This window comes from Schistocerca piceifrons, chromosome 1, assembly GCF_021461385.2.
Source record: "Schistocerca piceifrons isolate TAMUIC-IGC-003096 chromosome 1, iqSchPice1.1, whole genome shotgun sequence".
Classification (NCBI taxonomy): Eukaryota; Metazoa; Arthropoda; class Insecta; order Orthoptera; family Acrididae; genus Schistocerca; species Schistocerca piceifrons.
The window spans coordinates 835,961,378-835,975,139 of NC_060138.1; the positions used below are offsets into that span (position 1 = coordinate 835,961,378).

General features: G+C 39.1%; 1 protein-coding gene across 1 annotated transcript in view; it reads left to right on the forward strand.

Moving 5' to 3' along the window:
- LOC124714747 (formimidoyltransferase-cyclodeaminase-like) overlaps positions 1-13,762 on the forward strand; it is a 110,630-nt gene that overhangs the window by 20,948 nt on the left and 75,920 nt on the right. The window contains exons 2-3 of the mRNA XM_047243046.1: positions 9,770-9,953; positions 12,083-12,300. Of these exons, the coding sequence (XP_047099002.1) occupies positions 9,770-9,953; positions 12,083-12,300 (402 nt within the window). The remainder of the gene's footprint in view (positions 1-9,769; positions 9,954-12,082; positions 12,301-13,762) is intronic.

The window sequence follows — 13,762 nt, forward strand, 5'->3', positions numbered from 1 at the left end:
TGACATCATATGATAGTACTTTAAATCAAGCTTCATGATGAAGACTTAATGCTGCTCCATATAATTAAAGGTAGCATATTCTCTAGATCCTCCCCCATGAACCATAGACCTTGCCGTTGGTGGGGAGGCTTGCGTGCCTCAGCGATACAGATAGCCGTACCATAGGTGCAACCACAATGGAGGGGTATCTCTTGAGAGGCCAGACAAACATGTCGTTCCTGAAGATGGGCAGCAGCCTTTTCAGTTGTTGCAGGGGCAACAGTCTGGATGATTGACTGATCTAGCCTTGTAACACTAACCAAAACGGCCTGCTGTGCTGGTACTGCGAACGGCTGAAAGCAAGGGGAAACGACAGCCGTAATTTTTGCCGAGGACATGCAGCTTTACTGTATGATTAAATGATAATGGCGTCCTCTTGGGTAAAATATTCTGGAAGCAAGATAGTCCCCCATTCGGATCTCCGGGCAGAGACTACTCAGGAGGATGTTGTTATCAGGAGAAAGAAAACTGCTGTTCTACAGATCGGAGCGTGGAATGTCAGGTCCCTTAATCGGGCAGGTAGGTTAGAAAAATTAAAAAGGGAAATAGATAGGTTAAAGTTAGATATAGTGGAAATTAGTGAAGTTCGGTGGCAGGAGGAACAAGACTTTTGGTCAGGCGAATACAGGATTATAAATACCAAATCAAATAGGGGTAATGCTGGAGTAGGTTTAATAATGAATAACAAAATAGGAGAGTGGGTAAGCTGCTACAAACAGCATAGTGTACGCATTATTGTGGCCAAGATAGACATGAAGCCCTCGCCTACCATGGTAGTACAAGATTATACAGGGCTATTACAAATGACTGAAGCGATTTCATAAATTCACTGTAGCTCCATTCATTGACATATGGTCACGACACACTACAGATACGTAGAAAAACTCATAAAGTTTTGTTCGGCTGAAGCCGCACTTCAGGTTTCTGCCGCCAGAGCACTCGAGAGCGCAGTGAGACAAAATGGCGACAGGAGCCGAGAAATCATATGTCGCGCTTGAAATGCACTCACATCAGTCAGTCATAACAGTGCAGCGACACTTCATGACGAAGTTCAACAAAGATCCACCAACTGATAACTCCATTCGACGATGGTATGCGCAGTTTAAAGCTTCTGGATGCCTCTGTAAGAGGAAATCAACAGGTCGGCCTGCAGTGAGCGAAGAAACGGTTGAACGCGTGCGGGCAAGTTTCATGCGTAGCCCGCGGAAGTCGACGAATAAAGCAAGCAGGGAGCTAAACGTACCACAGCCGATGGTTTGGAAAATCTTACGGAAAAGGCTAAATCAGAAGCCTTACCGTTTACAATTGCTACAAGCCCTGACACCCGCTGACAAAGTCAAACGCTTTGAATTTTCAGCGCGGTTGCAACAGCTCATGGAAGAGGATGCGTTCAGTGCGAAACTTGTTTTCAGTAATGAAGCAACATTTTTTCTTAATGGTGAAGTGAACCGACACAATCTGCGAATCTGGGCGGTAGAGAATCCTCATGCATTCGTGCAGCAAATTCCCAATTCACCAAAAGTTAACGTGTTTTGTGCAATCTCATGGTTTAAAGTTTACGGCCCCTTTTTCTTCTGCAAAAAAAAAACGTTACAGGACACGTGTATCTGGACATGCTGGAAAATTGGCTCATGCCACAACTGGAGACTGACAGCGCCGACTTCATCTTTCAACAGGATGGTGCTCCACCGCACTTCCATCATGAAGTTCGGCATTTCTTAAACAGGAGATTGGAAAACCGATGGATCGGTCGTGGTGGAGATCATGATCAGCAATTCATGTCATGGCCTCCAAGCTCTCCCAACTTAACCCCATGCGATTTCTTTCTGTGGGATTATGTGAAAGATTCAGTGTTTAAACCTCCTCTACCAAGAAACGTGCCAGAACTGCGAGCTCGCATCAACGATGCTTTCGAACTCATTGATGGGGACATGCTGTGCCAAGTGTGGGAGGAACTTGATTATCGGCTTGATGTCTGCCGAATCACTAAAGGGGGACATATCGAACATTTGTGAATGCCTAAAAAAACTTTTTGAGATTTTGTATGTGTGTGCAAAGCATTGTGAAAATATCTCGAATAATAAAGTTATTATAGAGCTGTAAAATCGCTTCAATCATTTGTAAAAACCCTGTATTCCAACTAGATCTGCAGATGACGAAGAGATTGATGAAATGTGTGCTGAGATAAAATAAATTATTCAGATAGTGAAGGGAGACGAAAATTTAATAGTCATGGGGGAATGGAATTCGATAGTAGGAAAAGGAAGAGAAGGAAATGCAGAAGGTGAATGTGTGAATAATGTAGCTAACACTTGGTTCAAGACTCATGAAAGAAGGTTGTATACATGGAAGAGGCCAGGAGATACTGGACAGTTTCAGATAGATTATATAATGGTAAGACAGGGATTTAGGAACCAAGTTTTAAACTGTAAGACATTTCCAGGGGCAGATGTGGACTCTGACCACAATCTATTGGTTATGAACTGCAGATTAAAACTGAAGAAACTGCAAAAAGGTGAGAATTTAAGGAGATGGGACCTGGATAAACTGACACATCCAAAGGTTGTAGAGAGTTAAGGGAAAGCATAAGCGAACGATTAACAGGAATGGGGGAAAGAAATACAGTAGAAGAAATAGTGAAGGCAGCAGAGGATCAAGTAGGTAAAAAGGCAAGGGCTAGTAGAAATCCTTGGGCAACAGAAGAACTATTGAATTTAGTTGATGAAAGGAGAAAATATAAAAATGCAGTAAATGAAGCAGGCAAAAAGGAATACAAACGTCTCAGAAATGAGATCAACACAAAGTGCAAAATGGCTAAGCAGGGATGGCTAGAGGACCAATGTAAGGTTGTAGAGGCTTATCTCACTAGGGGTCAGATAGATACTGCCTACAGGAAAATTAGAGAGACCTTTGGAGAAAAGAGAACCACTTGTATGAATATCAATAGCTCAGATGGAAACCCAGTTCTAAGCAGAGGAGGGAAAGTAGAAAGGTGGAAGGAGTATGTAGAGAGTCTGTACAAGAGCAATGTACTTGAGGACAGTATTATGGAAATGGAAGAGGATGTAGATGAAGATGAAATGGGAGATATGATACTGGGTGAAGAGTTCGACAGAGCACTGAAAGACCTAAGTCAAAACAAGGCCCCAGGAGTAGACAACATTCCATTAGAACTACTGACAGCCTTGGGAGAGCTAGCCCTGACAAAACTCTACCATCTGGCGAGCAAGATGTATGAGACAGGTGAAATACCCTCAGACTTCAAGAAGAATATAATAATTCCAATCCCAAAGAAAGCACATGTTGACAGATGTGAAAATTACCGAACTATCAGTTTAATAAGTCACGGCTGCAAAATACTAACGCGAATTCTTTACAGATGAATGGAAAAACTGGTAGAAGCCGAACTCGGGGAAGATCAGTTTCGATTCCGTAGAAATATTGGAACATGTGAGGCAATACTGACTCTACAACTTATCTTAAAAGATAGATTAAGGAAAGACAAACCTACGTTTCTAGCATTTGTAGACTTACAGAAAGCTTTTAACAATGTTGACTGGAATACTCTCTTTCAAATTCTGAAGGTGGCAGGGGTAAAATACAGGGAGCAAAAGGCTATTTACATTTTGTACAGAAACCAGATGGCAGTTATAAGAGTTGCTCTTGGAATGATAAAATATTCTATTCTCAGTCCTACCTGCTGCTTTTTCTGTGTATCTGTCCTACAGAATAATGTAAGAAAAATGATCTCTGATCAAAGGTGCCATTTTTCTACAAAAAAGAAAGGAAAAGCCACACTTTACTTTTCCTCTCTACACTCCAGGTATGATATGTCTATTCAAAAATCTCATTCCAAACATACACTACACAAATCTATCAGCTCAGATGCAACAAACTCAAATGCAAGGTAGACAGAGCATTATAGTTTGCTATACATTACCGCAAAAATGCTACAGCTGTGTGACTGCTGAATACACATCTTCTCTAGATGTCAGATAATAGGCAACTTTCTCAACTTTTAATTAGGTCAAATTGGACAATGCTTTGCACTCTTATGACAATGCAGTTAATTATTACATCATCTGAATAATGGGCCAGTTGTGACCAAGTTCATTTTATGGTTTAATACATATTCTCATCCACCTTTGTTGCTTTCTGTAGTCACAGTGGCTGTTTACTTTACTGTCTTTCCAACAATATACCACATCCTCTGAAGCTGACAAGCTTGTAACTTCAATCACAGCCACAAGCTATTATCCCAAATGCCAATTAAATATGGAACAGATAACATACACCATATGAAACAGATAACATACAAACACATAATTACTTTAAGCAATATTCGCTGTTTGTGAATGTACACTGTTATGTGCACTACTTCTGGTGCGGACTGATTTCGTGGAAGTTATCCTCCCAAGAAATGCTACATTAAAATAGTAGGACATGTTAAGATTATTTATTTAAAACAGACTACAAAGTGCATAAGATTTACAAAAACGTGGTTCCTCACAGATACACTGTTACACACACACGCACACAATAGGTTCAGTTTTGTGACAAAGGCAAGTACCCTCGGTTCTACTTTCCAAAGATTCAGGTGCACACATGTGACAAAGATATGAAAAACTATCATTACACAGACATTACATTACAGTTAATTTTTCTTTCAATATTTACACTCCCTTCAAAGAAAAACAGAAGGTGAGAAATGAATTTCACATGTATTTAATCTTCTACACTCCAAATCTTTCATGCAGCATCTCAAGTAGAACCCTTTCCCGTGACTTGGTAAGTTGATCAGCTAACTGGTTGGTCCCATCAATGTGTTCTAATTCAAGACCCCCATTCAGGAATCTTTCCCTGATGTAGAAGTGACAGACTTCTATGTGCTTTGACTTTCAATTATATGTTGAGTTTCTCGACAGTTTTACTGTACTTGCATAGTCAACCTACAGTGTAGGTGAGTTTTCTTATTTTAAGCTGCAATCAATTCATATAGCAACCTTTTTAACCAGATCAGCTCCTTTGCTCCTTCACTGGCTGATATTATTTCTGCTTCAAAAGTAGATGCTGCCACTGTCTGTTGTAACTGACTGGTTGATGATACATATCCATGACTCATAGTTGTGACAACACCTGTCAAACATCTCGTGTCCTTGTCACCAGCATAATCAGCATCACTGTAAATTTTCAACCTCGCTTTGTTGTTGTACTAATTCCATAGTCCACCATGTTCTTCAAGTACCTAAACATTCATTTTACTTAATACCAGTCTTGAACTGTGAGATCTTCCATCGCTCTAGCTGTTTTGTTCACTACAAAAGCAATGTCCAGACATGAGAATGTAGCCAAATATGTCAGACAACCCACTGCCTCTAAAATTGGAACTTTGGCTATGATCTTCCCTTTGACATTATTTTCGTCATGTCCAATTGAAGTAGAAACTCCATTAGACTCATCCATTCCAAATCTTTTCAGTATTTTTCCTTTGTGTAGTCTTCTTGGTTCAAAGCTATTGACCTGACTTAATTTTGCTGTATCTTCATACCCAAAAAGTTGTTAGAGACCTTCTAATTGTATGAAACTCCAGCTTCAACATTTTAATGAACTCTTCAATATCTGCTATGTTGCTGTCCACAACTAAACCATAATCAACATAGATTGCTCCAACAGTAGAAGAGACATGGATCAGCATCACTGTTTTTAAATCCAGCCTCCATCATGAAGTCTAGAAAACGTTTGTTTCAACAATGTGGTGACTGTTTGAGACTATACAGACTTTTCTTCAGCAAACAAACATGCCCAGTATCATCTTCAAAACCTTCAGGTTGTTCCACGTATATACCTTCTTCGTGTACACCATTTAGAAAAGCTGTTTTGATATCAAACTGGTCAAGCTTCAATTTCACAGCAGCAACCACTGCCAACAGAGTTCGAATTGTATCATAATGCATGACAGGGCTGAATGTTTCTTCATAATCAGTTACTTGTCTTTGTACATGTACTTTGGCCACAGTGAACTTTCCCATTTTCTGCAGTTTTCTTCTGTAAGACCCATCGATTTTGCAAAATCTGTGCACAACTTGGATGCTCAACTAATATCCAAGAATTAATCTCTTTCAGGGACTTTAATTCTTCATGAATGGCCTCCAGCCACTGATTTTTATTGCTAGACTGCAAAGCTTCTGCATCTGAGCTTGGATTCTCATCCCTGATGATAGGAGTTCCAGCCATGTACACATAATCTCCACTGGTCATCCATTCTGGTTTCTTCTTCTCACATGGAGTACTTCATTTATCACTCAAAATTTTGCTTTCTCCAGAACTTGATACCATATACAAATCTTCCTCCTCCTTATTACTTCCTCCAGAACTCGATGTTGTCTCAAAGTCTTCTTCCACTTTACTTACCCTTTCTGTTCTCTCATCATCGCTGACAGCTTCTGATTCCTTTTTCTCATCAGCAGTTTGATTAGGCTGACTCTGTTGAACAGTGTCTTCACCAAAAACTTCAAATTCAGCAGCACTGGTGCACAGATTGCATACAGCTTCAGTCTTGAATTTTACGTCGTGACTTAGCACAACTTTTATTTGAGATGTAATCCAGACCCTATAGCTGTCTCTGTCATTTATGTACCCTGCCAGATGTCCAAGCACAGCTTTGTTGTCAAATTTTGAACGAAAATTCTAATTCACATGCGCATAACATTGTGTTTCAAAGATTTTCAGATGATCCAGTGTGCTTACTGGTCGTCCATAGCACAGTTCATATGGAAATTTGTTTTCAGTAGAGGGCTTCCCAGTGTGATTTAAAAGTTATGCAGAAGTATTGCATCCTTCTGCCCACAGTTCCTTTGACAGTTTACTAGGGTTCAATATAGAATGTGCACACTCCACAGTAGTGCAGTTTTCTCTTTCTGCAACGCTGTTTTGCTGTGGTGTGTAAAGTAGAGTGATGCAATGCTCTATGCCTCTGCTTGCCAGCAATTCTGAGACTTCCTTGTTATTGAACTCTCTTCCTCCATCACACCTGAACTGTTTAACAACATGACCAAATTGTCTTGGCATCATTGAAGAAGTGTTACAACACTGTGCTGACTTCACTTTTCTGCTTAAGAAAGAAAATTTTACAAAACTTGTTAAAATCATCTTTGAAACATTTGTAATACAGAGTTTTTCTGAGAGACTCTGGAGACATAGATCCATTTATGTCAGCATGGATTTATTCACCTGTAACCATTCGTTGATTCATTCTATTCATGAATAGCAGTGCATACATTTTTCCGAGTGTACGTCCATTCTTCTTTGCACCCACCCACATTGATGTTCATCTGCTTCAAGATCCATTTCATGTGCTGTTTGTGTTGATGTCCAAATAACTCACGGTAAACTTGCAGCATATCTGACAATGTCACTGAATTCACTAGAACTGGCTGTACTGGTTTAACAACATGCATGTCAAGAACATAGAGACCATGGCTGACATGACAGTCAGCATTGTTTGCCCAGTCATTTTGTCTTCAATTTCGACACTTTTGTCATCAAGTCTAGTATAAAAACCTCTTCGCACAGCTGCTTTGATGGAAAACAAGTGAGTACTCACTTCAGGAACATAAAGTACATCTTTCAATTCACCAATTTTTCTGGCACTATGCAACTGCATTTGAATTTTCACAGTTCCCTGTCCGTGAGCCAACATTCTCACACATCTTTTTCCAATAGAAATCATTTCAGTGATGGCAAATTTTGTATATGATATGAAATATTGTTTATTTGAAGCGATATGATTTGTGGCACCACTGTCACAGTAACAACTGTCAATTCCAACACAGTTTTCGACTGAACACTGAAAACGTGTGACAAAAAAGCAACATTCTTTTCCATGTTCTTTTCAGAATGATTGATTCAAAGATGTTATCTGTCTCTTTTGTTGGACACTCTGCTGCCCAGTGGCCTGCCTGCCCACATTTGTGACAAGGAAATCTTTGTTTCGCGCATTGAATATTCATTTTCGATTTTTCACAACCGACATTGTCACTTTCATTTCACTGAATTTTCTTTTTAGGGCAACTGTGTGTATCAAATGCAGCTGTTTCAACCATACTTTGACCACACAATTCATTTGTGCACTATTTTTCAATCAAAAAGTTCATGCTTTGATTTTTAGATGGAACTGTGTCCCACAGGTCCTTGAAATTGTCATATTCTTTGCCTAGTGTGGAGAGAATTCAGCCATTTAAAAATCTTTCAGACAAAACATTTTTATTGTGCTTCTGCAGTTTGTGACTCAAATCCATGGAAAGCTTCAGCAGTTTTGTGACATGTGTGCTAATGTCCTCTTTGGTGTCACAATGAATACGAAAAAAATGCTTCTACCAACATGTTCAGATGTTGTGTACTGCACTGTTTGAATTGTGCATGTAACTTCTCCCAAATTTAACTTGCATGGGAGAATGTTAAAATGAGCTCAGCAACAGATTTTTCTAACACACTTGCTGTAAATTTCCTGCTTTCGCATCATCTTTCAGCCACTGCTGATGTGCCGCCTTTTCCTCCATAGTCACATCGTGCAGCAGTTCAGGGCACTTGTATGTAACGTTTACGATGTCTTCAAGCACATACACTCGCAACAGCATCGACACATGCCATTTCCACTTTGCCCTGTCTTCAGGTGTTTCGAGTTTTTTCCACTGGTATTTTCTTATCACCAACACCAGCTGCCATTTTCATTGAACACACAAACAACAAGCAAATTCATGTTATCTTAGTCACAAGCAAAACCAATTACTTTGCAGCTGTTCACAAGCAGTCTGGGCCCAAGATGAGCACCTTTGGTTCTGCTCTCAAAGATTCAATTGTATACATATTACAAAGATATGACAAACTCACATTACACAGATATTACAATACATTTCATTTTTCTTTACAAATGCATAACCCTTGATGGTCAGCTGATCCTCCTGAATGGGAGTCCAACGTCTTTCCACCACCCAGCTCATGTGGAATATGGTCTAATAATTCTTTTACCTAAATTGAACCCTTAGATACTGAACAGGTATTCAAACTACAGGTGCATTAATGTATACAGACAAAATTCAATAACAAACCAAAAAGTTTCCATTAAAGTTATGAAGCATATTCAGATTTTACAGTCGGTAATGAGATATTATGATGAATGTCAATCAACAAAGAATGTTGTACACATACAGAAATAGCTGCTACTTAAATTTGCATTTTAATCATGTCATCAATACTAATGAAGCTGCAGAATAAGAATTCATATTTCTTGGCAACTTGTCATTGTCAGTTTTAAAACTGAACCATTTGTTTTCAAACACTGACAAGGAATGAAAAACAGTCCCATCTTTTTGAATGATAATTGATTTCTTTGGCTTGAATAATTCGTTGATCAATGTACAGATCATTGCTTGCAGTATTATATGGAGTGCAATTTATGACTTTTGGCACGACATATTTCATAAAAAGTTAAGACACATTTTATTATATTTCTTTTGTGTGTCTGCTACCATCAACTAGGCATAAAGGTTCTTTTTTGCATCTCTGAGGTCTTAATATTGAATTTTTCTGTTTCTGTTTTATTATTGTTTTCTTTTAGCAGATATTCAAAAGGCTGCAGACATTATTAGTAATGAAAATCAATGTCATTATCAATAGTACTTTGATAAAAGTGAATGAAGTTATTCATACAAAAATACTGCATGCTTTTCAGACAATTGAAGCAATATCTGTAGCCATCAAATCAACAGTGGGTTGCACATTGTTGGAAGTGGAACCTGGAATTTCTACAAACAGAACAGTTGTAAGTTTTGTTGGACCACCAGATGCTGTTGTGGATGGAGCTGTTAATGCTGCTAAGGCTGCAGCGCAGCACATAGACATGGCTTTTCACACAGGTACAGAAACAGTAGATTTCTTTGATCATCATGAGTTTTGGTACTAAGAGTGCAGAGACAGTGCATTTCATAAGATAACATTGGCATAAATATAATTGTTTCACACAGATTAATGCAGAGCACAATGGTTAGACTGCTAATCTCCATGGTGTCTGAGTTTTACAGTTGATTTGTTGAACAACAAATGACTGAAGAGTAATATCACTTACACCCAAGAGATATGAAGCCTTGCAAACAAAACTACTTTTGACAGTTGAATTAGTTTGACATCAGTGTAATGTGGCATATTTTTTTAGTATTCCAACTTGTTCAGTAGAATTAAACTTACCACACCGAAACTCCAGGTTAGAATATCAATAATGAAGGAAAAGGTAAACTGCTGCTTACAGTAAAGATGACATGTTAAGTTGCAAACAGGCACAACTACGAGGGTCAGTCAAAAAGTAATGCCTCCTATTTTTTTTTCTACGTTTAATTGTCAGGAAATTTAAATGCAATTACATAGGTTGAAAACCACAACATTGAGGATCATTTTGTCATTTTTCAATGTAATCTCCGCCCATCTCTACAGTTTTGGTCCATCTTTGAACAAGGGCATGTATCCCAGCACGGTAAAAATCACAGCTCTGCTTCCTAAGCCATTGACGCACGGATGTTTTGACGGCCTCCTCATCTTCAAAATGAATCCCACGATGAGCTTCTTTTAGTGGCCCGAACAGATGGAAGTCTGATGGTGCCAGGTCAGGGCTGTATGGGGGATGAGGCAAAACTTCCCATCCAATTTTGACAATCTCGTCAGAGGTGTGACGACTGGTGTGTGGTCTTGCATTGTCATGCAAAAGACGAACATCTGCCATTGATTTTGTTGGGCAAACTCGCTGAAGACGTGCTTTAAGTTTTTTGAGGGTTGTGACGTATTGAACAGAATTTATTGTGCATCCCTGCTCCAAAAAATCAACCAGAATCACACCCTCTGTATCCCAGAAAACTGTTGCCATAACTTTCCCTGCCGATCGCACAGTTTTGAATGTTTTCTTCCTCGGCGAGCTTGTGTGACGCCACTTCATTGACTGCCTCTTTGATTCGGGTTCAAAAAAATGCACCCATGTTTCGTCCCCGGTCACAATTTTTTTCAGAAACTCATCTCCCTCCAAACGGAAGCGCTGCAAGTGTTGGGAGGCTATTGTTTTCCTTGCCTCTTTATTCTGATCGGTTAACATTCTTGGAACCCACCGTGCACAAACTTTTGAGTACCCCACTTGTTTAATAATCGTGATCACACTGCCTTTACTAAGAGAAATAATGCGACACACTTCATCTGCAGTCACCCGACGGTCACCACGAATGGTGTCATCAACTTGCTGAATGTTGTGTGGAGTCACTGCACTCACCGGCCTGCCGCTCCGCTTTTCGTCAGTCAACGGTGTTTGCCCTTCAGCTTCCTTACAACGACGAACCCATCGTCTAACAGTGCTGACATCCACTGTCACAACACCATACACCTTCTTCAGTCTTTCATGAATGCGTATGGGCGTTTCACCTTCTGCATTCAAGAATTCAATCACACAACGCTGTCTCAAACGAACATCGATGTCGGCCATCTTACAAACTTCTGCTGTGCTGCCACCTGTTGACACAGAAAGTTACTACTGCAGTGGATTGCAGAAGGTTTGAGGAATGGCGCCAAATTCAAATTTTTCACTTAACTTAATTTCTTTAAGTAGAAAAAAAATGGGAGGCATTACTTTTTGACCGACCCTCGTAAAAGACACTTACACATAAGCTTTTGGCCACACCCCACATCAGAAAAAGAAAGAGAAATACACATCATTCATTCACAGAAGGAAGCAAACCACATGCACACATGACCACCAACTCCGGCAGCTTGGACCAGTCTGAGCTGTCAGAGTTGATGGTTATGTGCTTGAGGTGTGCTTGCTTGTATCAATGAATGATGGCAGTTTCTCTTTCTTTTTCTGATGAATGCTGTGGCCAAAAGTTTATGTGCAAGTATCTTTTAATTGTGCCTGTCTGCAACCGAACATCTCATCTTCATAGTAAGTAGCAGCCTATCTTTTCATACACTTTTGATACCTGACACATTGATTTATTCAAAGTTTTATCCAAAGGTTCACATCCAAGGCTTGGAGCTATGGATGTATGTCCACTGGTGCCTGTGAAAGGTATTACTGAGGAAGAGTGTTGCTCATATGCTGAACGCTTGGCATTGACTTTATCAGTAGTATTAAACATCCCTGTATATCTGTATGGTGCTGCATCATCACAAGATTACCGGAAAACTGTACCTCAGATCCGAGCTGGTGAATATGAAGGTCTGGAAGAAAAGGTAATCTTAGATTTATATTTAAACAAGTGATCAGTTAACCTTTGTTGCACTTATTTAATAATGATTAAAAACAGTAAATTATTTTGTAGTTATAAATGTAAAAAAAATTTGAAAAATACTTAACAGGTCTCATATAACTAAATAAACATAGAATTGCAAATTAGAAAACCTTACACCTTACAAATCACTTGGTGAGTGGGGCAGGCACAGCTGTGTAAATCCATTTGAATAAGTAAATACCTGCAACAGCTGCTATGAGAAGATTTATAGATCTCCTATTGGTTCACAGCTAGTCTCATGACTTTAAAGTCACATCCTCAGGTGCCCAACAATTGACCTAAAGCATTAGGAGAACTTACATATTTTTTATTAATATGTTTTCTGTATCAAAGTTTTATTGAACAGATGTCCCCCAAATCTTCATTTCTGTCAAGTATTTTTAATTTTAATTTAGATAATATTGGCACTGTACCATGTCTTATTACTATCGTGGCACGTCTTTACTAACCAGCATGTATGTTTCTGCACGTGCACAACAGGGCGGTTTTCTGTATATTAGTTTCTTGTTGTCAGTATATGCAACACTAGGGCTGGGCTGCTCTGCACACATCCTCTCAAAGCTGCTTGTGTAAGCACTTATTATTAGAGGTTCTTAGAATTGATTCTAAATTTCTTTTGAGCAATCTTTATTTATCACTGGGATTCCTTTACATTTTCATTGGGTGCTTAGTATCCTTGTTTGCTGTAGGGTGCACCTCACATGTAGTCCACTGTCAAGTTTTAGACAGTTGTGCTTTTTACATTATGATCAGCATAAGAATAGGAGACATCTATGTTTATTCAGGGACAACGTCCATGTCTAAAAAAAAAAGTCTGTGGTCTTGCTTCTTTGTTTCTTTATTCAAATGGATGTCATACACTCTGTGCTTGCATGAGTGTGTAAGTGTGTGTGTGTGTGTGTGTGTGTGTGTGTGTGTGTGTGTGTGTGTATGTTATCTGTTGTCTATTTCTGACAAAAAGGCCATGTTGGCCAGAAGCTTATTTTGTGACAGTCTTTTTGTTGTGCCTCTCTGCGACTCAACTTCTCCACTATATGGTGAGTGGCAACCATCCTTCTCATAATATTATTATCTTACACTTTAGTTTGTCACTTTATTACCAATGTTTAAATGGTTGAAATTAGAATTTTTGTCATAACCTATGCGTACAGTAAGTCCTCTTCAACATGTTGTGTGGGAAAATAGCTGTGATAAAAACAAAAAAAAGTTAACTTCAAACCCATACAAACATGTTTGTCCTGAGTAAAAATAAACAGAAGAATAAGACACGAAACAAACATTCAAAAGTATTAGTAAACTACTATAAAATTATAGCAACATTTAGAACTGTTACTAATATCACAGTTTCATCAGAGCTTTCTGTTCAGAGAACTTAATCATGCAACAGCCCTTGCTGAGACACT